The 27,496-nt window shown below is 39.5% G+C and overlaps 1 protein-coding gene across 3 annotated transcripts in view; it reads right to left on the bottom strand.

The window, feature by feature from the left end:
- Positions 1–27,496, bottom strand: part of CFAP95 (cilia and flagella associated protein 95) — a 109,584-nt gene that overhangs the window by 44,458 nt on the left and 37,630 nt on the right. For all 3 annotated transcript variants that reach the window (XM_055580243.1, XM_055580241.1, XM_055580242.1), the window contains 2 exons: positions 15,042–15,160; positions 14,406–14,474 (listed from right to left, as the gene is read on the bottom strand). In XM_055580243.1, coding sequence (XP_055436218.1) covers positions 14,406–14,474; positions 15,042–15,133 — 161 coding nt within the window. In that variant the 5' untranslated portion in view covers positions 15,134–15,160. The remainder of the gene's footprint in view (positions 1–14,405; positions 14,475–15,041; positions 15,161–27,496) is intronic.

Genomic DNA, 27,496 nt, shown 5'->3' with positions numbered 1-27,496 from the left:
ACTCTTTCCCCACACCTCTGTTCAGTTTCATTTACAGACATGCTCCACTAGCAGCAAGATGCCCTCTATAACTTGTCACCTGGAACACCAGAGGGCACTTTGCCCAAAACTCCAATTACTATACTAGAGTGCGTTCTGATTGGCCTAGCCTGGGTCATATGCCCAGGTGTTTGTGGGTTTGTGAGGAGATGAGACTGGAGAAGAGAATCATCCCATTCATCATACAATCTAATTGGATTGCACTGAATGGGAGAGAGAATGTTATCCAAAAGAAGAACGCTGGACACAGAAACAAAACGTCCTACAACAAATAAGAAGAATCCACAAAAAGATATATACCTGCATATTCATAGCAGCACTATTCACAACAACCTAAATGTCCATCAAGAAGGCAGGGTACATGTATACAATGGAACATTACTCAGCCATAAAAAATAAAGAAAAAAATGCCATTTACAGCAACATGAATGGACACAGAGATTATCATACTAAGTGAAGTAACTCAGAAAGAGAGAAATACCGGGTTGGCCAAAAAGTTTGTCAGATTTTTCCACAAGATGGTATGCAAAAACCAGAACAAACTTTTTAGCCAACTCAATACTATATATCACTTACACTTGGAGTCTAAAATATCACACAGTGAACTTTCTATTTACAAAACAGAAACAGACTCACAGACATAGAGAAACAGATTTGTGGTTTGCTAAGAGAAGGATGGATTTGGAGTTTGGGATTAGCAGATGCAGACTGTTATGTATAGAATGGATTAAATGACAAAGTCTTAATGTAGTATAGCACAGGGAACTATATTCAATAACGAAAAAGAATATGAAAAAGAACATATGTGTGTATATCAGTTCAGTTCAGTCGCTCAGTCACGTCTGACTCTTTGCGACGCCATGAATCGCAGCACACCAGGCCTCCCTGTCCATCACCAACTCCCGGAGTTCACCCAGACTCACGTCCATCGAGTCAGTGATGCCATCCAGCCATCTCATCCTCTGTCGTCCCCTTCTCCTCCTGCCCCCAATCCCTCCCAGCATCAGAGTCTTTTCCAATGAGTCAACTCTTCGCATGAGGTGCCCAAAGTCCTGGAGTTTCAGCTTTAGAATCATTCCTTCCAAAGAAATCCCAGGGCTGATCTCCTTCAGAATGGACTGGTTGGATCTCCTTGCAGTCCAAGGGACTCTCAAGAGTCTTCTCCAAAACCACAGTTCAAAAGTATCAATTCTTCGGCACTCACCTTTCTTCACAGTCCAACTCTCACATCCATACATGACCACTGGAAAAACCATAGCCTTGACTAGACGGACCTTTGTTGGCAAAGTAATGTCTCTGCTTTTGAATATGCTGTCTAGGTTGGTCATAACTTTCCTTCCAAGGAGTAAGCATCTTTTAATTTCATGGCTGCAGTCACCATCTGCTGTGATTTTGGAGCCCAAAAAATAAAGTCTGACACTGTTTCCACTGTTTCCCCATCTATTTCCCATGAAGTGATGGGACCGGATGCCATGATCTTCGTTTTCTGAATGTTGAGCTTTAAGCCAACTTTTTCACTCTCCTCTTTCACCTTCATCAAGAGGCTTTTTAGTTCCTCTTCACTTTCTGCCATAAGGGTGGTGTCATCTGCATATCTGAGGTTATTGATATTTCTCCCGGCAATCTTGATTCCAGCTTGTGTTTCTTCCAGTCCAGCGTTTCTCATGATGTACTCTGCATAGAAGTTAAATAAGCAGGGTGACAATATACAGCCTTGACGTACTCCTTTTCCTATCTGGAACCAGTCTGTTGCTCCATGTTGAGTTCTAACTGCTGCTTCCTGACCTGCATACAGATTTCTCAAGAGGCAGGTCAAGTGGTCTGGTATTCCCATCTCTTTTAGAATTTTCCACAGTTTATTGTGATCCACACAGTCAAAGGCTTTGGCATAGTCAATAAAGCAGAAATAGATGTTTTTCTGGAACTCTCTTGCTTTTTCCATGATCCAGCAGATGTTGGCAATTTGATCTCTGGTTCCTCTGCCTTTTCTAAAACCAGCTTGAACATCAGGAAGTTCACGGTTCACGTATTGCTGAAGCCTGGCTTGGAGAATTTTGGGCATTACTTTACTAGCATGTGAGATGAGTACACACACATATACATATGAAAATATATATACATATGAATCACTTTGCTCTACTGTAAAAATTAACACAACATTGTAAGTCAACTATATTTTGGTAAAATAATTTTTTAACAAAAGAAAGGAAGTCAAGAATTGAATTCAGATGATTGTTGACAAATTCAGAATTTGCTGATTCTTTTTATTTGTTGTAGGATGTTTTGTTTCTGTGTCCAGCGTTCTTCTTTTGGATAACATTCTCTCTCCCATTCACTGCAATCCAATTAGATTGTATAATGAGTGGGATGATTCTCTTCTCCACTCTCACCTCCTCACAAACCCACAAACACCTGGGCATATGACGCAGGCCAGGTCAATCAGAACGCACTCTAGTATAGTAATTGGAGTTTTGGGCAAAGTGCCCTCTGGTGTTCCAGGTAACAATGCTAACAAACACAAAAGGGGAAATCAACAGTAACACAATAATAGCAGGGGACTTTAACACCCCACTTTTGCCAATGAATAGATCATCCACACAGGAAATTAATAAGGAAACACAAGCCTTAAACCAGATGGCTTAACTGATATCTTCAGGACATTCCATTCCAAAACAGCAGAATACACTTTTTCTCAAGTGCACATGAGACATTCTCCAAATCACATTAGTTGTTGTTGAGTCACTCAGCATGTCTGACTCTTTGTGACCCCATGAACTGCCGCACACCAGGCTTTCCTGTCCCTTACCATCTCCTGGAGTTTGCCCAAATTCATGTCCATTGAGTTAATGATGCCATCCAATCATCTCATCCTCTATTGCCCTCTTCTCCTCCTGCCCTCAGTCTTTCCCAGCATTGAGGTCTTTTCAATTTTGGCTCCTTGCATCAGGTGGCCAAAGTATTGGAGCTTCAGTTTCAGCAACAGTCCTTCCAATGAATATTCAGGGTTGATTTCCTTTAGGATTGACTGGTTTGATCTCCTTGCTGTCCAAGAGACTCTCAAGAGTCTTCTCAAACACAATTAGAAGGCATCAATTCTTTGGTGCTCAGCCTTCATGATCCAACTCTCACATCCGTACATGAATAATGGAAAACCCATCATTTTGACTATACAGACCTTTGTTGGCAAAATGATATCTGCTTTTTAATACACTATCTAGGTTTGTCATAGCTTTCCTTCCAAGGAACAAGAGCCTTTTAATTTCATGGCTGGAGTCACTGTCCACAGTGATTTGGAGCCCAAAGAAAAAAGTCTATAACTGTTTCCATTTTTTCTCCATCTATTTGCCATGAAGTGATGGGGCCAGATGCCATGATCTTCGTTTTTTGAATGCTGAGTTTTAAGCCAGCTTTTTCACCTTCCTCTTTCACCTTCATCAAGAGGCTCTTTACTTGGGTCACAAATCAAGCCTCAGTAAATTTAAGAAAATTAAAATCATATCAAGCACACTTTCTAACCACAACTCTGTGTGCTTGCTTCTGTGGTTAGTCCCTCGGTTGTGTCTTGACTATTTGCAACTCTTTGGACTGTAGCATGCCAGGTTCCTCTGTTTATGGGATTTTTCAGGGAAGAATACTAGAGTGGTGCACCATTTTCCTTCTCCAGGGGATCTTGCTGACCCAGGAATCAAGCCTGTGTCTCCTGCATTTCAGACAGATTCTTTACCCTCTGAGTCATTGGGGAATGAGACTAGATATCAATTACAGGGGAAAAAAATCAGTTAAAAAAACAAACAAACAAACACATGGAGGCTGAGTTAATGATGCCATCCAATTATCTCATCCTCTATTGCCCTCTTCTCATCCTGCTCTCAGTCTTTCCCAGCATTGAGGTCTTTTCAATTTCGGCTCCTTGCATCAGGTGGCCAAAGTATTGGAGCTTCGGTTTCAGCAACATTCCTTCCAATGAGTAATCAGGGTTGATTTCCCTTAGGATTGGCTTGTTTCATCTCCTTGCTGTCCAAGGGGCTCTCAAGAATCTTCTCCAGCACCACAGTTCAAAAGCATCAATTCTTTGATGTTCAGCCTTCTTTGTGGTCCAACTCTCACATCTGTACATGACTACTTGAAAAAGCATAGCTTTTACTATATGGACCTTTATCCACAAAGTGGTCTCTGCTTTTTAATACTCTGTCTAGGTTTGTCATAGCCTTCCTTCCAAGAAGCAAGTCTTTGAATTTCGTGGCTGCAGGCAACATCCGCAGTGATTTCGGAGACCTATGACTGTTTCCAGTTTTTCCCCTTCTATTTGCCATGAAGTGATGCAACCAGATGCCATGATCTTAGTGTTTTGAATGTTGAGTTTTAAGCCAACTTTTTCACTCTCCTCCTTCACCCTCATCAAGGGGCTGTTTAGTTCCTCTTCACTTTCTGCCATTAGAGTGGTATTATATATATATTTCTCCCAGCAATCTTGATTCCAGCTTGTAACTCATCTATCCCAGCATTTCACATAATGTACTCTGCATATATGTTAAATAAACAGGGTGACAATATACAACCTTGTTGTACTCCTTTCCCAATTTTGAATCAGTCAGTTGTTTCATGTAAGGTTCTAACTTGCTTCCTGACCAGCATACAGGTTTCTTAGGAGACAGGTAAGATCGTCTAGTACTTCCATCTCTTTCAGAATTTTCCAGTTTGTTGTGATCCACACAAAGGCTCTCACATAGTGAATGAAACAGGTGTAGATGTTTTTTTTCTGTAATTCGCTTGCTTTCTCTATGAGCCAGTGAATGTTGGCAATTTGCTCTCTAGTTACTCTGCATTTTCTAAACCCAGCTTGTACATCTGGAAGTTCTTGGTTCACGTACTGCTGAAGCCTAGCTTGAAGGATTCTGAGCATAACTTCACTAGCATAGCAAGTGGGTGCTATTGTCCAGTAGTTTGAACATTCTTTAGCACTTTCCTTCTTTGGAATTGGGATGAAAACACTGACATTTTCCAGTCCTGTGGCCACTGCTGGGTTTTTCAAACTTGCTGACATATTGAGTGCAACACTTTAACACCATCATCTTTTAGTATTTTAAATAGCTCAGCTGGAATTCCATCACCTCCACTAGCGTCATTGGTAATAAGGCTTTCTGAGGTCACTTGACTTCACCCTCCAGAATATCTGTCTCTATGTGAGTGACTACACCACTGTGGTTATCCAGACCATCAAGACACAGAATATTACTGTTTGTTATCACTGGAAAGCAAAAGTAGGAAGTCAAGAAACACCTGGAGTAACAGGCAAATTTGGACTTGGAGTACAGAATGAAGCAGGGCAAAGGCTAATAGAGTTTTGCCAAGAGAATGCACTGGCCACAGCAAACACCCTCTTCCAACAACACAAGAGAAGACTCTACACGTGGACATCACCAGATGGTCAACACTGAAATCAGATTGATTATATTCTTTGTAGCCAAAGATGGAGACGCTCTATACAGTCAGCAAAAACAAGACCGGGAGCTGACTGGCTCAGATCATGAACACCTTATTGCCAAATTCAGACTTAAATTGAAGAAAGTAGGGGAAACCACTAGACTATTCAGGTATTTGACCTAAATTCAGATTTAAATCAAATCCCTTATGATTATACAGTGGAAGTGAGAAATAGATTTAAGGGACTATATCTGATAGACAGAGTGCCTGATGGACTATGAACAAAGGTAAGGAGAGGGTGGGACAAATTGAGAGAGTAACATTGAAACATATACATTACCATATATAAAGTAGGTAGCTAATGGGAAGTTGCTGTGTAACACAGGGAGCTCAGCTCTGTGCTCTGTGACAACATAGAGTGCTGGAATGGGGTGGAAGGTGGGAGGAAGGTTCAGAAGGGAGGGTACATATATACACTTAGGGCTGATTCACATTGTTGTATGGCAGAAAGCAACATAACACTGTAAGCAATTATCCTCCAATTTAAAATAATTTTTTTAATTTAGAAAATAAAAGAATTTAATTCAGATCTGTCTCCCTCTCATTCCATAATCATTTCACCACACAACTCTCCTCTCCACATTTTCTTTGTTGTTATCCTCATCACCATCACCATCAGGCAATTTTAAACTTTTTTCTTGTAGAGAAATGTTCAACAACTTGGTGGTATTTTACCAAGAGACAAGCCATAATCCAAGTGCCAGAGTAGGAAAAGAAAGTAAATGCCTTACACTTTGAGGCAGAAAAAAGACCCTCCTGCTCTTCATATTCAATCCCTTTCCTCTGAAGAGTGCCAAAGGTTTTACAGATGTTAAATGCCCCAGTGAGAAGAGTGAATTGGAAGTTTAAACTGTGGCCTAAGCTTGCTACTACTACTGTGAGGTAATCACTGCACACATATGGGTAAGTGCTCTATGCCAATAATGAAAGCTTAACTGAACTACTTTTTGGCCTCATTTAACTTGTCCATTTATGCAGCTACAGATGCCTTTCTCCTTTAGAAACAAAATTTTAGAGCAGGAAAGGACTTTACAGATCATTTGGTTTAATCCTTTCATTTTCCAGATGGAAACAACTGGAGCCCAGAGAGGGTTATTAGCCAGCACAAGGTCACATAGTAGGTTTAACACATGTCTGAAAGTAGAATCCATGTCTCCTATTTTCCTATACCATGCCCTTTCTTAAAAACTACACTATGGCCAAAAAGCTACCCAGTGATCTAAAACACTATTGATTTCTTTCTTCTCCAGTCAGGTGGATCACATAAATGTTTGGACAATTCTGGAAACAAGACACATTTATCATAAAATTTCAACAATAGACACTAATCACTACCACCAGAAGGCAATGAAACTTGGCAAAAATGACAGGACACATTAGTTAGAGCTGACCTTGTAAGAGACCTACCTTGCTTCTTCTCCACCCTCTAGTAGGTGATTAATACTTCTGGGCTGCCCTCAAACTAGCCCAGAAGCCCATGGATCTGCTTTTCACCCAGCAAATATGCTATGTTAGAATTGGCTGTTTCCTATTAAAACAAAACAAAACAAAACAAAAACTTCTCCTGTGAACCATTATCCCAGGACCACATATGGTTATGTACCTATATTTAAATAAGGGCTTCTGAGAAATAAGATCTTAAAATTATATTTATATCACATCTCTCAAAATTGGATTTGCTTTATATAGTTTTTGTGGTTGTTTGTTCTGTCAATTTGGTTTCTGCTTTTTTGTTTGTTTAATGGTCACAGACACAGTCAAGACATTATACTGTACATGAAAAACCTTACTTCTTAGAATAAATCAGCTACAACTGTCTGGTTCTATGGACAAATCATAAAATGATTTTGTATTAGATAATAGATATCCAGGAGCCTTCTGACAGTAAGTTTTTCATCCCTCATAAAAAGTACTTTCAAATTAAGTGAAAGCTCCTTGAGGAGTCTTAAGAACCAGGTAGAAGGGCAAAGAAAGTAACTTATTACAGCTTCATGTTTCTATCCACTTTTCCTATGTGCCTTAAAAGAAATGTGCCTCATTATTTTTCTAGACCTTTAGTCTCTCTATCCATGTAGTAAAAGTAATGTATGTTAGAGACCCCTAAACATGCAACTGTATCCATTTGAGACCTTAAGACCACTGTTGACATCTTTGAGCCTTCTTGACTCTCACCCCTTCCACCACTGGCCAATGCCAATTCCTTGGTTATTCACTGATGGAAATGCAATGAACTCTCTAGAGAAGCAATAACTCTAGTTCTGGACAAGCTCACTCCAGCCTCAAGGCATATCAATCTCATTTTTAAAGTGTAAGTCATCAATATCACTTTTGGTCTCAACCTGACCATTCTATATATTGCAGTTGTCAAAAACATATCTCCATCTGGATGTGTGGAAGGAATTATTCACCAAGCCCTTTTCTCTAGTTAAGGTCAGGAGTGATAAATCCAGTGATGTCAAACATTCTGGTTGTTCTGATTTTCAAAATGTTCCACTGAGATGTTTGCTGCCAGTTTAAGGAAGAGAGGTGTTGTGTCTTCTTCACATTGGCTCAAAATAAAGTAGGTGGGCTACTGCTTTTGAGTTGCAAGAAAAGAAACAGACTGTCAAATGCTATCACAACATAATGAATGTTATCTAAAATTAAGATAAATGCATCTAACTAATGTCTCCTTAATAACAAAGCTATATCTGTATTCTGATTTTTTTCCATCAAGGTAACCTGAAGTTTAAATTTACATTATGATTATAGCTTTTATTTTATAAGTTAAAGGCACATTATTTTGGTCCATTGAGCAAACTCATTTTTATTCATTGCGTTTTAAAGTTGACATTTAACTTCTACAGCTGTACAGTTGGCAAGAAGCAAAAGAATATTTAATATTCAAGAGAGCAGATTCTACAACACCAGAGCATTCTATTGTATAGAATGCCCTATAATTAGTGTACATTAACTGAAAGAAAGAATTACATATAGAATTAGTGGAGGATGGTTGAAGGTACTCATGTATTCATTTCCTTGCTAATACTTGTGAATCAAATCAAACAAACAAGTAATTCTAGTAATTCAAACTAATAAGAGCTGATTTTCTAAAAGACCATGTCTTTTAATGTATTTACCAAACTAACATTGAGAACTTTAGATCTTCAGGACTTAAAGTTGTAAAATCAAGCAAAATAGGAATTAGTTATACCCCTTTCCCAGTATAATTTGCTGTTCAACATCAGAAATAGTTTGTTCATTTGAGAAATTAATTATATCTACAGTAGGTCAGGCTCTTTATTAGGACTGGGGAGAGCTGCAACAGCCTTTGCTTCAGAGCACTGAATTCAGTAAGAAAGACAAATAATGTAAGTAACAGCAACCTAACTAGATAGGGATAAAAGAAGTACATGGTACTATGAACACCCACAAGAGACCTACCATGGGGGCTGGGAGTGGCAGTAGGAAGGAAAGGTCCTTCAGAAGAGGTGAAATTTCAGATGAGACTGAATGACTTCAAGGTTAAGATTGAATGTACACATTGAATCTTGCTTCCTCAAAAAGCTTCACTAAAATCAAATTAAAGAGATTAAAAAAAAAAATAAACCCACAAGAACAAGGAGAACAGAAAAAGTAACATGAGAAATGAACTTTCAAAGCTCAAGAGAAGATGGACAAGTGGTCTCTGACTTAGCAGAAAGCTGAACAAATCCTAAAGCAGCAAAGGAAGATTGGGGCAGAACTTTTTGAGAAGCACATAAACTCCAGGCAGGATCCTCCTCCACACCCTATTACTGAATAACCGCCCCTCCCTTACTCCCTTACCTCAGGAGGAAGCTAGAAATTTATTCACTTGAAAGGGTAAAAGGGAAAGTCCTTGACCAACAACATGGTTCAGGGACCATACACAGTGAAGGATTAACATAGATGTCCAAGCCAATTGCCCTGTTTACTCCAACACCACAGGTACTAGCCCAGATGGGCAATTTGGGGAACTTCCTCTGGGGAATGTGACCAGCTCATAAGGAAAGACTAAAATACTGATACCAGGGCTTCTACAAAAAAAAAAAAAAAAAAAAAAAAGACATGCTTAGATCCCTCTAGTGAAGCTCCAAATAAATAAGCCTCACACACAGGCCCTGAGCCTCATCTCTTAATTATGAGCAGGAATGCTTAGTTGCTCAGTCATGTCCAACTCTTTGCAACACCATGGACTGTAGCCCACCAGGCTCCTCTGTCCATAGGGATTCTCCAGGCAAGAATACTGGAGTGGGTTACCATGCTCTCCTCCAGGGGATCTTCCCAACTCAGGAATCAAACCCAGGTCTCCCACATTGCAGGCACATTCTTTACCAGGTGAACCACTGGGGAAGCCCATGAGCAGAGAACCAAGAAGTAATTACCAAACATCTAAGGAAAGCTTCTAGTATGGAAGATAGACACCAAACAAACAAAAGGCAAACTAATAAAAAGCATCTTGGAGGAAATAGATACTATGCATGGATAAAAATTTAGTAAAACTATTACTAACATCGTAAAATAGATATTTCAGTCATGAAACAAACAAAGAATTCTATAAAAACCAAAGATTCAGAAAACAAAAAGAGAACTCAATAGTAGGGTTGAAGACACAGAGGGTAAACTAGACAGTAAAGATAAATATGAGAGAGAAGACAAGAAAATTAGAAGACCAGGCCAGCCAAACCAACATCTAAATAAAGTATTTCCAAAAGTGAGAACAGAGAAAATGGAAGATATAAATCATCAGTGAAATAAATAAAGAATATTTTCTTGAACTGAAAGATAGGAGTTTCTTGACCAAAAGTATTTGCTGAGTGGCTGGACCAGCAGATCTGCTTAGCATTTAACATATATGCACAAATTACTGTTCTGTTTCACATGTATTAACTTACTTAGTCATCACAACAACTCTATAACTCTATCCCCATTTTACAGATGAAGAAACCAAGGTACAAAATGATTAAGCAACTATTAATAGCCCAAGTTCACATAGCTAGTAAGTGGCAGAGCCAGGATTTGAAAGTAGGTAATGTAGCCCTGAAGTTCACTACACAATACCACCATGCAGGAAGGGGCAGCACTGTGAAATTTCAGAAAACACTTTAGCCAGTTCCATTTGATTTTTTAAAAGCAGAAGTATGTACTATTTTGATAGTGTATGCAGAGCTGAGCAATTGACTAACAACCTGAGGGAAATTGCATGCAGACCTGTTCCTACCTCCAAACACAACATCCTTCTATCCAGTAGTCTGTCCTACAAATTCCAATTACATCAGAAGCTCTAAATTCCTATTCCCCACCCCCAGCTCAACAGTAACACTGCTCTACTCTTGGGTTCACCTCCCTGCACTGTAGCCAGGAAAAGTGACCTCAGTAAGTGATCCTCACTTCTCATCTTCAGGAGCACAGAACCCCACTGGTTGCTATTCAATCCTGACAACAGTTGCATAACATATTAATATTTTGCCCAGTTCTATCATTATTCATGTCAGGACAGTAAGTCTGAAACTAGTCCTTGTATACCTGAAAGTATCTTTATTTGACTCGCACATTTAAATAATTATGGGTTCAAAATTCTTTTCCTTTAATACTTTAATATCATACTCTTGCATCCAGTGTTGCTGTTGGGAAACTAATGTCAACCGATTTTTATTATTTTGCCTTATATTTGCAACTGTTTTCTTTATTTCCCTAAGTAATTAAGCTTTCTATTTCTGTTCCATTAGTTTTGAATTCCTGTTACATTTGTTCCATCAGGTCTATTTCATCTGGTAGAAGCTGTCTATGTCTTTTCATTCTTCATGATGCTTTTGTCCTTTAAATGTGTCATGATATTTTTAAGACCAGGAATTCAGCTGTATTATTAATAAGATGATCAGTTGCCTCTGCTTTTGATGACTCTATAAATGGTCCACTGAAAAGGGAGGCTCAGCTGGTGTCTTCACTGTGAGTATAAGAGATATGAGTTGAGTGCCTCTGCTGTACTTCTCTGGGCTTAACTGCACTTATTTTCCCTGGCATTTCTTTCTCCTCAAGATATACTGCCCAGTTCCTCTATATCCGAGAATATTTTCTCTACTTGGAGTTGTAGGAGACAACTCAGGGTCAGCTTACAGCGCTTTCCACTACCACTCTACACACACTCTGCAAAATAGGTTAGCTCTAAAGCTAGACAGTTCTCAAAGGGAGCAAAAACAACTAAATTGCCAGTGATGATATATATACTCATATCTTCATAATACATGATCCAACACTTAGAATTTTTTCATGCTTATGCTGCTGCTGCTAAGTTACTTCAGTAGTGTCCGACTCTGTGCGACCCCGTAGACGGCAGCCCACCAGGCTCCCCGTCCCTGGGATTCTCCAGGCAAGAACACTGGAGTGGGTTGCCATTTCCTTCTCCAATGCATGAAAGTGAAAAGTGAAAGTGAAGCCGCTCAGTCGTGTCCGGCTCTGAGTGAGCCCATGGACTGCAGCCTCCCAGGCTCCTCCATCCATGGATTTTCCAGGCAAGAGTACTGGAGTGGGGTGCCATTGCCTTCTCCATTTCATGCTTATAGTTACCTATATTTCATCACTTATATATATGTATATATATATAATTATAGCAATTATGAAAGTTTGTCTTCTTTACAAAGATGAGTAGAAAAGAAATATTTTTTCTGTAGTGACAAACCATGTTGTCTCCAAAAGCAATTTCTTTTATTAGTTAAAAAAAAATAGTAGTTTCTTCCTATACAGTCAATTCTCACTAGTCACAGTAATGTTCTGCAAAGTGACAGTGTTCACATAATTCATTGTGAACACTGAATTAGAAAATCTTGAATGTATTAGGAGAAATACAGGGTTAGCTTCCTTCAAGCTCTGGTTACAACATTTTCATCAGCAAATCAATACATATTTTGGCTTCATGTGTGTGTCTGTTTAAAGACATTCTATTCAATATATAGTTTATGCATTAACTTTGAGTATGACCAGCTGTACTTGTAACTCATGCCTGAAGGAAGTTCATCTATTTTCTGCATAAATCATATCACAGCCTTCTTGCCTTCAGGAACAATAAATAACATTTCAGCACTACACTTAGAAACCATTTCAAACAGCAAAATCACTAAAAAATCACCAAAAAAATGCAAAAAATACAGGATTGTGAAAAGGACACTTGCATACACTCTGAAAACTGAAACAAGAAGGTAGTCTCACCTTGTTCCCCCTCAGCTGGGAATGTGTGCTTTGGTTGGCTCAAATATTTTGCCACCATTAATTTTACCACCATTTTGCCACCATTAATGTCTTTAACGATCTGCCTTTTGAGAAATCTGTATGCACGTCAAGAAGCAACAGTTAGAACTGGACATGGAACAACAGACTGGTTCCAAATAGGAAAAGGAGTACGTCAAGGCTGTATATTGTCACCCTGCGTATTTAACTTCTATGCAGAGTACATCATGAGAAATCCCGGGCTGGAAGAAGCACAAGCTGGAATCAAGATTGCCGGGAGAAATATCAATAACCTCAGATATGCAGATGACACCACCCTTATGGCAGAAAGTGAAGAGGAACTAAAAAGCCTCTTGATGAAAGTGAAAGTGGAGAGTGAAAAAGTTGGCTTAAAGCTCAATATTCAGAAAACGAAGATCATGGCATCCGGTCCCATCACTTCATGGGAAATAGATGGGGAAACAGGGGAAACTGTCAGACTTTATATTTTGGGGCTCCAAAATCACTGCATATGGTGACTGCAGCCATGAAATTAAAGACACTTACTCCTTGGAAGGAAAGTTATGACCAACCTAGATAGCATATTGAAAAGCAGAGACATTGCTTTGCCAACAAAGGTCCATCTAGTCAAGGCTATGGTTTTTCCAGTGGTTATGTATGGATATGAGAGTTGGACTGTGAGGAAAGCTGAGGGCCAAAGAATTGATGCTTTTGAATTGTGGTGTTGGAGAAGACTCTTGAGAGTCCCTTGGACTGCAAGGAGATCCAACCAGTCCATTCTGAAGGAGATCAGCCCTGGGATTTCTTTGGAAGGAATGATGCTAAAGCTGAAACTCCAGTACTCTGGCCACCTCATGTGAAGAGTTGACTCATTGGAAGACTCTGATTCTGGGAGGGATTGTGGGCAGGAGGAGAAGGGGATGACAGAGGATGAGATGGCTGGATGGCATCACTGACTCGATGGACATGAGTCTGGGTGAACTCTGGGAGTTGGTGATGGACAGGGAGGCCTGGCGTGCTGCGATTTATGGGGTCGCAAAGAGTCGGACACGACTGAGTGACTGAACTGAACTGAACTGAATGTCTTTATGCATATCCATTATTGTCTGCAACAGCACCCTTAGTATTGACTTGGGGGTTACAAATCAGTTTTAGCAGTAAGAGAATTTACAAATATAGAATCTACAAATATTGAGTATGACTGCTGAGTTGCTTCAGTCATGTCCGACTCTGTGCGACCCCAGAGACAGCAGCCCACCAGGCTCCTCTGTCCATGGGATTTTCCAGGCAAGAGTACTGGAGTGGGGTGCCATTGCCTACTGTATTATTATTATTATTGCTTGCATATTGATGGGAAAAGCTTGTTAAAGGAAAGAAGTCTCATGCTAAGTTTTGTATATACACATGCACACAAACACATATATCACTGCTCATATTTTTTAAATGATAATCTACTTTTCTTCTAACAGTCTGATGGTGTTCATAAATTGGAAAAAAACAAACACCATTTTTTTTAAGAAAGGAAAGTAACCTGTAAGATACCACATAAAGGGCAGTTTGTTGACTTTGGTTCACCAATTCCTTCACCCCTGCAATCAAACCTTCTGAACCATTAAGAAACATTTTGTGCAATCTGCAGCAGTTTAGGGACTACGAACATTTTGCTCCAATCTGGTGAGTGTCTAGTAAAGAGAGCTCCAAAACCTGTGGCAGGCAATCCAGTGTCCCTGGAAACAAAATAACAATTTTTAGAAAACATGTCAAACTGACATTTACAAACTTTCAAAGCCATACAAAACTAATTTGGGAGCTGAATTTTTATTATAAATTTTTAAAGGATTTCCATGTTTGCAAGTTTAATGCACTTTGCAAAATATTAATAAAATGCCTAAACAAGTAAATGGAAAATTTCAGCATTCTGTCCAATAACTACAATACAAGAGGAAGTCTATGTCATGCATTTCCACAGAAAGGCACTAACTTTTAGCAATAAATTGTAGAGATGGGGCTCAAACCTAGGTTATCAGAACCATGACCAGAAAAAAACACGTAAAGGGAAAAAGACACTAAATTGGACCTATAATGCACAGAGCTGACTGGTAAACAACCAAGGGAAAGGGAATTCCAGACAGAGGAAGCAGCATGAACAGAAAGCATGGCAGCTTAAGATGTGGTGTCCATGCTTGCTGTAGTCCAATAATGTGTAGCTGGGGCCAACCTACCTCCTTCACTGCTTATTTATTAGCCCTTTCCTGTAGCTGCCTGTTCTAAGCAAAAGGCTATATTAAGCATACCTTTCAATAATTCCAGAGTTCATAGTTTCCTCATTCAATAAAGCCTTGCTCTTTATTTTGGCCAGTTTTGTGTTTAAACAAACTTGTGCCATTTTTTCACGTGTTTCTGATATCCAAACCTGGAAAAAATAAAAAATCACATATAAAGAAAATAAATAGTTAAAAATTCTCACTTACTAAAATATATTTCTGCTGAAGTACATTCTGATTTTAATTGTTGACTCTATTCATATTAAAAAATAAATGTCCCATAGCAGTCAATGATTTCATCATAAATATGTGAAAATGGCAATTTCTTACTATGTTTTGTTGGAACAAAAATCAGATTGGTTGTTTCCGTGAAATAGAAAGTACTTCATTCAACTAAATACTAACTCTTATTTGCTTTCTATTTCCTTCTCAAGGTAGTATATTTTAACTTCCCTAAGTAAGAAAACGTAGCAATCACTTTGTAAATCACACATGACTTTAGATACCACCATTATCATTGTTATCCATTCTCTATCACAGAAGATAATTCAATGAACTATCAAACAATTATTACTATGAGAAAAACCTGATAATTATAGGATATACTCAAGTCAATTGCAGAAGCATCATGGGTAATATCTAGAGGATCTTAGGAATAAAAATGTATGCTGAGGATTCAATATTTTTCCCATACAATACTCTAGAAGATCACAAATATGGAGGTTCACAGCAGAGATTCAGAACTCACTACTACCAAGAGAATCAATTACTTGCTACAAACCTGAAGACAAGCTTCCCTAAGATATCCAATGAAGCCCCAGATCACATCAATTCCACTAGATTTTGTTTTTTTTTTAAAAAAAGAGAGAGAAAGAGAGAGAAAATACTGTTTAGAAAACTGAAGACTTCAACTGCAAGAGTATCCAAGAGCTAGAGTCAAATTCCTTTGGTCCATCTTTGTGAAGATTAGAGACGCTCTGTAAAACTAAGAACCCATCCTATTCAAAGCAATTTTAGCTATAGTCTCTGATCCTGGTTCCTTGGTCTACTCCATGGCTTCTATGATTTCTGTCCCCTAAGACCTCACCTCCTGAATCACCAGCCTCGCAGCCTAATTTCCCAGCTCTGACTCTTATACTTGTAACTCAACTATTCTTCCTCAGAGATTCCAAGTTTCACAAATCAGCAGCAGAGGACTCTGTACTGGGCTCCATATTTTACACTCTAATAAAAAATAAAGCATTATATTTTAGGGGAAAAATTACTAGGTATCATTTTGTTTTTAAGGTGTAAGGTTGGCCCAACAATTAATCTTAGATATGCTCTAATCATTTTGACAGTAAATATTTCAATAAATCAATCAACACCACTGAAAATTATATAAAACAAAGGTACTACCAAATTTAAATAATGAATAGTAAAAGGAAACAGATAATAGCATTAGTGGCTCTTAAGTTTATTGACTGCTTATTCTGTATCAGTTCAGTTCAGTTCAGTCGCTCAGTTGTGTCTGACTCTTTGCGACCCTATGAATCGCAGCACACCAGGACTCCCTGTCCATCACCAACTCCCGGAGTTCACCCAGACTCACGTCCATCGAGTCGGTGATGCCATCCAGCCATCTCATCCTCTGTCGTCCCCTTCTCCTCCTGCCCCCAATCCCTCCCAGCATCAGAGTCTTTTCCAATGAGTCAACTCTTCACATGAGGTGGCCAAAGTTCTGGAGTTTCAGCTCTAGCATCATTCCTTCCAAAGAAATCCCAGGGCTGATCTCCTTCAGAATGGACTGGGTGGATCTCCTTGCAGTCCAAGGGACTCTCAAGAGTCTTCTTCAACACCACAGTTCAAAAGCATCAATTCTTTGGCCCTCAGCTTTCCTCACAGTCCAACTCTCACATCCATATGTGACCACTGGAAAAACCATAACCTTGACTAGATGGATTCTGTATCAGACACAATATTAAGCATTTTATATACATTATCCCTCTAGATACTTAAAGCAACCCTGAGTGTTATGTATTAATTATGGTGCCAGAAGGAAAAGAAAAATCATATGGGGGAAATGAAGAAAGTTTAGTAGAGAATCTACTTATAAAAGTGTGGCCAGAATTCAGAAAACCAGCATACAATGATGAAGCCCCTGACAACAGCAATACTGGTGAGTCACAGGTTGGGCAGTTATGGAACCCAGATCTACAGCTCTAAAGAGAGGGTCACGTGGTAGTTGTGGCTTTCAGAACAGACACAATGTTTTAGTCTGCTCAGGCTGCTGTTACAAATCTCATAGACTGAGTGACTTATAGACAATAGGTAATTATTTCTTAGAATTCTGAAGGCTGAGAAGGCCAAGATCAAGGCACAAGCAGTGACTGGTGAGAGTCTACTTTCTAGTTGATAGACAGCCCTCTTTTCACAATGTCTTCACAATGGCAGAAGTGGGGAAGAGCTCTTTGGTGTCTCTATTATAAAGGTATTCATCTCATTCATGAGGACTCCTCTTTCATGAACTAAACACCTCCCATATGCCCCATCTCTTAATTGCATCACACTGGGAGTATGAAGAGGCAAAATGATAGGATACTGAAAGAGGAACTCCCCAGGTCAGTAGGGGCCCAATATGCTACTGGAGATCAGTGGAGAAATAACTCCAGAAAGAATGAAGGGATGGAGCCAAAGCAAAAAGAACACCCAGCTGTGGATGTGACTGGTGATAGAAGCAAGGTCCGATGCTGTAAAGAGCAATATTGCATAGGCACCTGGAATGTCAGGTCCATGAATCAAGGCAAATTGGAAGTGGTCAAACAGGAGATGGCAAGAGTGAATGTCGACACTCTAGGAATCAGCGAACTAAAATGGACTGGAATGGGTGAATTTAACTCAGATAACCATTATATCTACTACTGCGGGCAGGAATCCCTCAGAAGAAATGGAGTAGCCATCTTGGTCAACAAAAGAGTCCGAAATGCAGTACTTGGATGCAATCTCAAAAACGACGGAATGATCTCTGTTCGTTTCCAAGGCAAACCATTCAATATCAAAATAATCCAAGTCTATGCCCCAACCAGTAACGCTGAAGAAGCTGAAGTTGAATGGTTCTATGAAGACCTACAAGACCTTTTAGAACTAACACCCAAAAAAGATATCCTTTTCATTATAGGGGACTGGAATGCAAAAGTAGGAAGTCAAGAAACACCTGGAGTAACAGGCAAATTTGGCCTTGGAATACGGAATGAAGCAGGGCAAAGACTAATAGAGTTTTGCCAAGAAAATGCACTGATCATAACAAACACCCTCTTCCAACAACACAAGAGAAGACTCTACACATGGACATCACCAGATGGTCAACACCAAAATCAGATTGATTATATTCTTTGCAGCCAAAGATGGAGAAGCTCTATACAGTCAGCAAAAACAAGACTGGGAGCTGACTGTGGCTCAGATCATGAACTCCTTATTGCCAAATTCAGACTTAAATTGAAGAAAGTAGGGAAAACCACTAGACCATTCAGGTATGACCTAAATCAAATCCCTTATGATTATACAGTGGAAGTGAGAAATAGATTTAAGGGCCTAGATCTGATAGATAGAGTGCCTGATGAACTATGGAATGAGGTTCGTGACATTGTACAGGAGACAGGGATCAAGACCACCCCCATGGAAAAGAAATGCAAAAAAGCAAAATGGCTGTCTGGGGAGGCCTTACAAATAGCTGTGAAAAGAAGAGAAGCGAAAAGCAAAGAAGAAAAGGAAAGATATAAGCATCTGAATGCAGAGTTCCAAAGAATAGCAAGAAGAGATAAGAAAGCCTTCTTCAGTGATCAATGCAAAGAAATAGAGGAAAACAACAGAATGGGAAAGACTAGAGATCTCTTCAAGAAAATTAGAGATACCAAAGGAACATTTCATGCAAAGATGGGCTCGATAAAGGACAGAAATGGTATGGACCTAACAAAAGCAGAAGATATTAAGAAGAGATGGCAAGAATACACAGAAGAACTGTACAAAAAAGATCTTCATGACCCACGATGGTGTGATCACTGACCTAGAGCCAGACATCCTGGAATGTGAAGTCAAGTGGGCCTTAGAAAGCATCACTACGAACAAAGCTAGTGGCAGTGATGGAATTCCAGTTGAGCTATTCCAAATCCTGAAAGATGATGCTGTGAAAGTGCTGCACTCAATATGCCAGCAAATGTGGAAAACTCAGCAGTGGCCACAGGACTGGAAAAGGTCAGTTTTCATTCCAAGCCCAAAGAAAGGCAAGGCCAAAAAATGCTCACACTACCGCACAATTGCACTCATCTCACACGCTAGTAAAGTAATGCTGAAAATTCTCCAAGCCAGGCTTCAGCAATACGTGAACCGTGAACTTCCAGATGTTCAAGCTGGTTTTCGAAAAGGCAGAGGAACCAGAGATCAAATTACCAACATCCGCTGGATCATGGAAAAAGCAAAAGAGTTTCAGAAAAACATCTATTTCTGCTTTATTGACTATGCCAAAGCCTTTGACTGTGTGGATCACAATAAACTGTGGAAAATTCTTCAAGAGATGTGAATACCAGACTACCTGATCTGCCTCTTGAGAAATCTATATGCAGGTCAGGAAGCAACAGCTAGAACTGGACATGGAACAACAGACTGGTTCCAAATAGGAAAAGGAGTATGTCAAGGCTGTATACTGTCACCCTGCTTATTTAACTTCTATGCAGAGTACATCATGAGAAACGCTGGACTGGAAGAAACACAAGCTGGAATCAAGATTGCCAGGAGAAATATCAATAACCTCAGATATGCAGATGAGACCACCCTTATGGCAGAAAGCGAAGAGGAACTAAAAAGCCTCTTGATGAAAGTGAAAGAGGAGAGTGAAAAAGTTGGCTTAAAGCTCAACATTCAGAAAACGAAGATCATGGCATCCGGTCCCATCACTTCATGGGACATAGATGGGGAAACAGTGGAAACGGTGTCAGACTTTATTTTTTTGGGCTCCAAAATCACTGCAGATGCTGACTGCAGCCATGAAATTAAAAGACGCTTACTCCTTGGAAGGAAAGTTATGACCAACCTAGATAGCATATTCAAAAGCAGAGACATTGCTTTCCCAACAAACATCAGTCTAGTCAAGGCTATGGTTTTTCCTGTGGTCATGTATGGATGTGAGAGTTGGACTGTGAAGAAGGCTGAGCGCCGAAGAATTGATGCTTTTTAACTGTGGTGTTGGAGAAGACTCTTGAGAATCCCTTGGACTGCAAGGAGATGCAACCAGTCCATTCTGAAGGAGATCAGCCCTGGGATTTCTTTGGAAGGAATGATGCTAAAGCTGAAACTCCAGTACTTTGGGCACCTCATGCGAAGAGTTGACTCATTGGAAAAGACTCTGATGCTGGGAGGGATTGGGGGCAGGAGGAGAAGGGGACGACAGAGGATGAGATGGCTGGATGGCATCACTGACTCGATGGACGTGAGTCTGGGTGAACTCCGGGAGTTGGTGATGGACAGGGAGGCCTGGCGTGCTGCGATTCATGGGGTTGCAAAGAGTCGGACACGACTGAACGACTGAACTGAACTGAACTGGGAGTTAGAATTTCAACATTTGAGTTTGAGAGGGACACAATCATTTAATCCATAGAAGACAGCCACTGCCAAAATGGCCTCTCAGGAGGAAAGCAAAGAAATGTCCGAGCCAGCTCTCCTTCCATTGCTGATCACCTGTCAGTGCCTTCCACAGGCCAGGTCCTGGAAATTCACAGAAAGCCAGAGGGCAAAAGAACTCACTGACATAATCCATAAAGGTCAGCCTCCTTGGTACACAGCAGGGTTGAGACAGGTAGAGAGTAGATCTGGAGGGAGCAAGGAAGGACTCTTGGCTTATTTTATTTTCATTTTAAGGAGGGGAAAACTGAGGTTGAAAGGGATTAAGTAATGCTCAGATAAACCAGAGAGAAAAGAAATTCCACAGTTTAAAACAAGCAGTCTGACTCAGTCATTCATCCATCCGTCCATATATGTGAAATGCCAGGCATCCTACTAAGTTCTAGAGCTATAGTAGTAAATAAAACCCAGAGACTATACTGGCTGTAGCTTAGTGAGTTGCAATAAACCATGGAATAATGGCAATAACAATGCCATATTGACCAGACACCATTCTAAATGTCTTCACATTAAATGCTCATGAAAACTCTATTCCCACTTTTTACCCAAGGAAATAAAGAAACAGAAAATTGTAAACTCTTGACCAAAGTTACAACCTAGTAGGTGGTGGAGCCAAGAATCAATGAGAAGCAATCTGTCAGCAGAGCCCACACTTACCCTCTGTGTCTCCCATATCAGAGGTAAATAGTATCCTCCAATATTAGACTTCCCATTCTGTTATTCATCAATAATAGAACCCTCAAATTTTAGTTGGGCCCATGAGGTTTCAGACTACATCTCTAACCTCCCTTATACTTAGAAATGACCAGTGACTGGTTCTGGACAATAGGACATAATGGAATTAATATATACAACCTCCAGCTTCTGTTTCTCTTTCTATGTGGACATAATGGCAGATTTCCAGCAGCCATACTGGGCCTTTTGTAAGGGATGGCAGAGCAGAAAGCAAGAAGCAGTAGGTGTCTGACAATTTATTGAACTTTCATACCACTCTTGGCCTGTTATCCTCTAGACTTTTTTTTTTTTCATTTTTTTATTGCTGTTAATTCAAGGAAAAAAGGTTGCATAAAATCCAATCTTTTCTAGAAATATAAGTGGCCTTTCCAGTACATAACATTTCAAATATCAAAGTATATGGTAAACATACAAATAAGAAGGTAACATACCTCCTATATACAGTACAGTCTTTTAAATCATTAAATAAGCTCCTTAAAATACAACTGGCAAGTGATTCACAATGCAGTCCATACGGGGCTTATCAAAACTCTCACTTCCACAACTTGACTGCAGCTTAACAATTAATTTAATATATGGTCCAAAAATACCCAAATGAAATATATTTAATCAAAATAATTTCCTTTCTTTGAACTTTCTTTTTAAATTAAAGCTTTTATCTACCCCTTCACCCACCGCTCCCCTTTTTTCCCCTTTTACTCCCATTCCTGAAAGAAGGTTTCAAAATGTACATTGGTGCTATAAATATAAACTCTACCTATAAAGCTTTATAGGAAGCTTCTTACTTCAAGTGTTTCCTTTTGTCTGGCAATCTGTTAGGTTTCTGAACCAAGGCCAGGTATTTAATTCCTCTGACGCACATCAACATAACCCCAAAGAAACATCCGCCTCTCTGCTCTGTACTGAGGGTGGGGCACAGCACACCCAACCCCAAGCCCTTACACCCACGGCTCAACGCCAGGGGCTGCTTGGTGCCACCGACTTTTTATATAAAAGAATAAACCTTATGTGAACAGCCACTGTTGATTTCTGGTTTCTGTTGTGTGTAGGCAAACCTAATCCTACACCATCTTCATGTGAAAAATCACTTTGGTCTAGAAATGTTCATAACCTGACATAAGGGTGGATAATTTATAAAAACACTTCCATATGTTTAAAAGTCTTTTGGGCTGTATATATATGTATCACAAACTGGAGATCGGCAATTTGATATGTGCAATTATCATAGCACAAGCTTACAGGATAATCACTAAAATTTCCATTTAATTTGCATAATAAAATCTAGCTTGAGTAAAATGGTAATATAAAAAATATCTAATATGTATACAGGAAGTACACTTCATAATATCATTCTTATTCCCCATTTTCCTGAGTATCAATTTTTTAAGTCTCTATTTCTAATCTTCCAAAATGAACTCTTCCCGTATGGCTACATTTAAGAAAAGCCAGTAGGTGTATAATCTGGGTAATGGGTACAGGAAAAGAGTAGGTCACTTAGGACTTCCCCTCAAGTTTCACATTTAAATATAACCAGCCTATTTGTGCTGAGGAAGACTTACCCCCTGGCAGAATCTCTCTCAGCAAGATTCATTTTAAATGATGCCCAACAGGCATTTCTTTTTGGGTTCCTTATAGGGTTCCCTGAAAGCATGCTCCTCTAACTCATACTGAAGGACTGAAGCGACTTAGCATGCACACACGCACACAAGCAAATTGACACATATGAAATATTAAAAGCTAGTTTCTCTAAAAGTTAAATTAGGGCATGGCTGTGCTCAATCACTCAGTCCTGTCTGACTCTTTGCAGGCCCTATAGGCTGCAGACCACAAGGCTCCTCTGTCCATAGAAATTGTTAGGTAAGAATACTGGAGCGGGTTGCCATTTCCTACTCCAGGGGATCTTCCCTACCCAAGGATCAAACCCACATCTCTTGGGCCGCCTGCACTGGCAGGCAGATTCTTTACCACTGAGCCAGCTGGGAAGCCATGTGGCATGACTATTGACACAGAAAAAGAGTCACAAAGGAGAGTAATAGGATCAAAATGGCAGATACCTCTTTTCATTCACATTCCAAGTGCCAAGAAATGATACTCAATAGAATCCCAAGCCCCTAGCTGAAGCATAAGACAAGGAAATACGCTCGAGTTGGCCAAAACTTACACAGAATTCCTGAAACAGGAAAGTCAGATGCAATTGTACTGACATAGGAAAAGACAAAATCCAGGAGAGCATGCCGGAACCTGTGGCATCAACTTCAAATTCAGAGATTATGGAGATAGAAAGCAAGAGAGGGCCCTGACTCAACAGTCCACTATCTTTCAAACATCTTTCTTCTCCCTGGTTTAAGTGGTTCTCTTTCACTGACATTTAAAATTATTCCATTTATAAAGATTTGATCCATATGTGTTTTTCATTTTTTTTTTAGTTTCTTATTGTTTTTATTGGCATTCTTGAATAAGCTAACAACATCTAAATATATTGCTAAAGGTACTACTGAATGTTATAGAGAGAGAGACAAAGATGAATAACATAAATCAAAACTTGACTACAGCTTACTTGATTTTCATCTGTTTTAAAACTACAACATTCTTTAACATTTCCAAGAAAATTACTATTCCAAAGCTATGTTATCTTGTTCTGGATCCCCAAAGATGAAGGATTTTCTGAATTACACTACACAGTACCAAAACTCTTACTCTTAGATCTGACAGACAACAACAAATCTGTGATCCATGTCATTCGTAAACTTGGATTCTGAATCTAAACAAACATTCTAGGAAATTAAACAACATTTGAAAGGTAATAGTGTAAAACAGGAACACAAAGAAGATAGATATTGACATTTCCAGCCCTACTTTAGCCTCTCACTTCTTAAAAGGTTGGCAGTATTGGTCAAAGAAAGTGAAGCTGCCGCCTTAGAACTCACTGGGCACTGGACGGATCTCTGGGTGGGACCCTGGAGCGGGCAGTGGCCCTGGCAGCACCACAAGACCTAACTAGAGATCTGCCTCGGGATCTCTTTTCTTCTCCCAAAGCTTCAGCATGATGCAACGGGAAAGCACTGGGGATGGTACTATTGATCTTGGCCAAAAACTCCAGCACCTTCATCTTGCTGGTTTCAGCGTAGGCTCTTGAGCCTCACAGGAACTCATAGCTCAGGGGATCGCTGTCAGGAATCTGACGATACACCAGGTAATTAAGCATTTGTAAGATTGTAGTGCTCAAAATACTATTCTACTATGTCAATCAAAGAAAAAAAAATACCTGAACCAATTAAGTAAATGACAATTTAATTTCTCAAATCCATTATAATTATATCCCTTTTAGGGTCTTTAATTTTTAAATGTTGTATTTTCATCCACCAAAACAGCTCTTACTTGAGACCTACTTAGTATTCATCTGTTCATAAAGTGAATGTTAGCACACTTTTGTACTATTCATTTGTTTGCCATTTTAAGTCCAAAATGACTGTGATGTTGTTAATACTAATCTAATATTAGACTAATTTGCTCATCAGGGTTATCCTGTTCCAAAAATCCCTTGGCATTGATCCATTAGCTGTATAAGAAAAATCTGCTTAATAAAATTACTCAAGTTTCTCTTTGTTCCTTTCTATCTGACATTTCTCATCTTCTGTGATACAACATCAAATTTACTCTGTAGTTAATCCCTCTGAGTTTATGGGATTCAATGCGCAACACTTCCTTAGAAGTGGTCTTACATAAGTGATTATGACAGAGGGTCATAATCTGCCATGAGGTCCGTGGGTGAGGGATACTTAACAATGAAGAAACAATGATAGATGTACTCTTGATCATTTACTTTGCATGGAACTCACTCTGTTACAGCTAAGTAATACCTCAATGAAGTCCAAATAAAATAACACAAACTATTGTAATTTAAAATACTACTTCCCATAATCACTTAGACTACTATTAACACAATCAGAAATTTCAGTGGCTTGAATGACTACTCCCCTATGAATCCACGACTCCACTCAGCTTCCTGAAGCCAGAGGGGTCTTTGGGGTAGGAATTCGACTATGCTACCACTGAAATTTGGGTAGTATCTTTCCAGATTCCACCAACAGATAGTTCCTTTAAACATTCAGCCCAGAAGCTTCAGGTGGTCACCTCTACTGGGAAGCCATACTTTTCTTTGGCCACACCACCACACAGCTTGCGAGATCTTAGTGTCCAACCAGGGAGTGAATCCAGGTTTCTCGGCAGTGAAAGTACTGAGTCCTAACCACTGGACCAGTAGGGAATTCCCTAGGAAGCCATCCTTGACCCTCTCCTCAACTTATTTCAGTTCAAGTGCCTTGACCTTCTTCCTGTCATATTATCCATCATACATACCACCACTGTGGTTGCATGCACCCATTACCCCCACAAAGCCTGTGAGTTCCTGATGTACAGTGACCTTGCTTTGAATTATGTTTCTTACCCTAGCACTCATCATGATAGCTTGGCACAACATTTCTTAGACCAGCACTTAACAAGATAATAGGAAATTAATACATATTTGTGGAATACAGTCTTCCTTTCTTTCCTCCTTCCATAAATATTTATTGTGTACCTACTATGTGCCGGCCCTGGAGAAGGGAATGGCAACCTACTCCAATATTCTTGCCTGGAGAATCCCATGGCCTGGCAGGCTACAGTCTATGGGTTGCAAAGATTCAGACATGACTGAGCGACTAACACACACACACACACACACACACACACACACGTACTATGTGCCAGACACCATTAGAGGAAATGGAGATATAGCAGAGAACAAAAAAGACCAACATCTGTTCTCCCATAAAGCTTGTATTCTAGTAGGGAGAGACAGACAATTAATAGCTAACAAGTCTTAAATATGTCCAGTCATTGAAGTGCCATGAAGAAAATTAAAGTAAGGGAAGAGGATGGAGAGGGATGATGTGAATAGACTTCTATTTTATATACAAATGGGCAATTGGCTCATTGAACAAGTAGGTCTTATAAGTAGGTACAATCAGAAAACAAATCTATTCTTTCATTGCTGTCCATCCATAGTTACTTGGAAGGGATAATTCCTTTTTATGCTCTTTGCTGAAATATAGGACAGGCTTCAGGACTTTTCTGGTCACTCAGATATTATAAAAACCTTTTGGCTACTTCTGTCCCAAGAACAGTTTTACTGAGTAAGTAAAATGCCCAGTCCCATGTACCAGCCAAAATCCAGATGTAAAATATAATATGTAAAAGGTTCTTAAAAACTGCTGCACAAATTACTTTCTGCAACATTATGGAAGAATTGCATTAGAAAAAAATTTTGGCCACAGAGGAAAAGCCAGTATCTAAAATGTGATATTATTTGGGAAACAAACTAAAAACAAAACAAAACACCTCCAAGCCCCCAAAAATCCAAACCCCAAACAAAACCCCCAAGTTTTGTTTAGAAAGCAAATCGACCATATACATACAAAGATCATTTATACCTGCCTGCCTTCTGCAGATATACAAGAAATGCCCCAAGTCAAGCTAGTATTACAAAAATTGTGAAGAAAGTAAAGATAGATGGAGACATTTAAAATGCTCACATGAAGATTTTAAGAAGATAATCAGTTGTCATAAGATCTTTGCACAATTCAAAGAAATCCTCCCCCATGACCTTTGTTGTATGACCTTATCCTACAACGAAAGGGTAACTCATCACCATGTGGAGAATACTAACACGTGATTAAAATTATATCCAATGAGAAAAAAAAATTTTTTTTTCACTTAAAATGAAAGGTTCTCAAGAAACGTGTCAGTCTGGTCTACTTCAGCTGACTTCTTCCAAATTGTCCCCCTTGGAATTCTTCCCTACACCCCAACTCCTTCTGGCTCCTTGAGGGTTTGAGGGTGAGAAGACATGAGGAAGGAGAGAAGCAAATGTGGGAAAAGTGGACATGTACTCTTGTTTTGGGTTTCTCTGGGTTTGCCTGTATCCGACCCTCTCTGGCACTGAATGACGTTCAAAACTGACTTTCTTGCAGTGTTCTAATAGAAGCTGAGAACTCTTCTGGGAACATTCAGCCGTGTGTTTCATGATACAGGATGCCAATCTCTGCACTTCGATGTCC

Source organism: Bubalus kerabau, chromosome 4, assembly GCF_029407905.1.
Source record: "Bubalus kerabau isolate K-KA32 ecotype Philippines breed swamp buffalo chromosome 4, PCC_UOA_SB_1v2, whole genome shotgun sequence".
In the NCBI taxonomy this organism is placed as follows: domain Eukaryota; kingdom Metazoa; phylum Chordata; class Mammalia; order Artiodactyla; family Bovidae; genus Bubalus; species Bubalus kerabau.
This window is presented reverse-complemented; position numbering and strand designations above follow the sequence as displayed.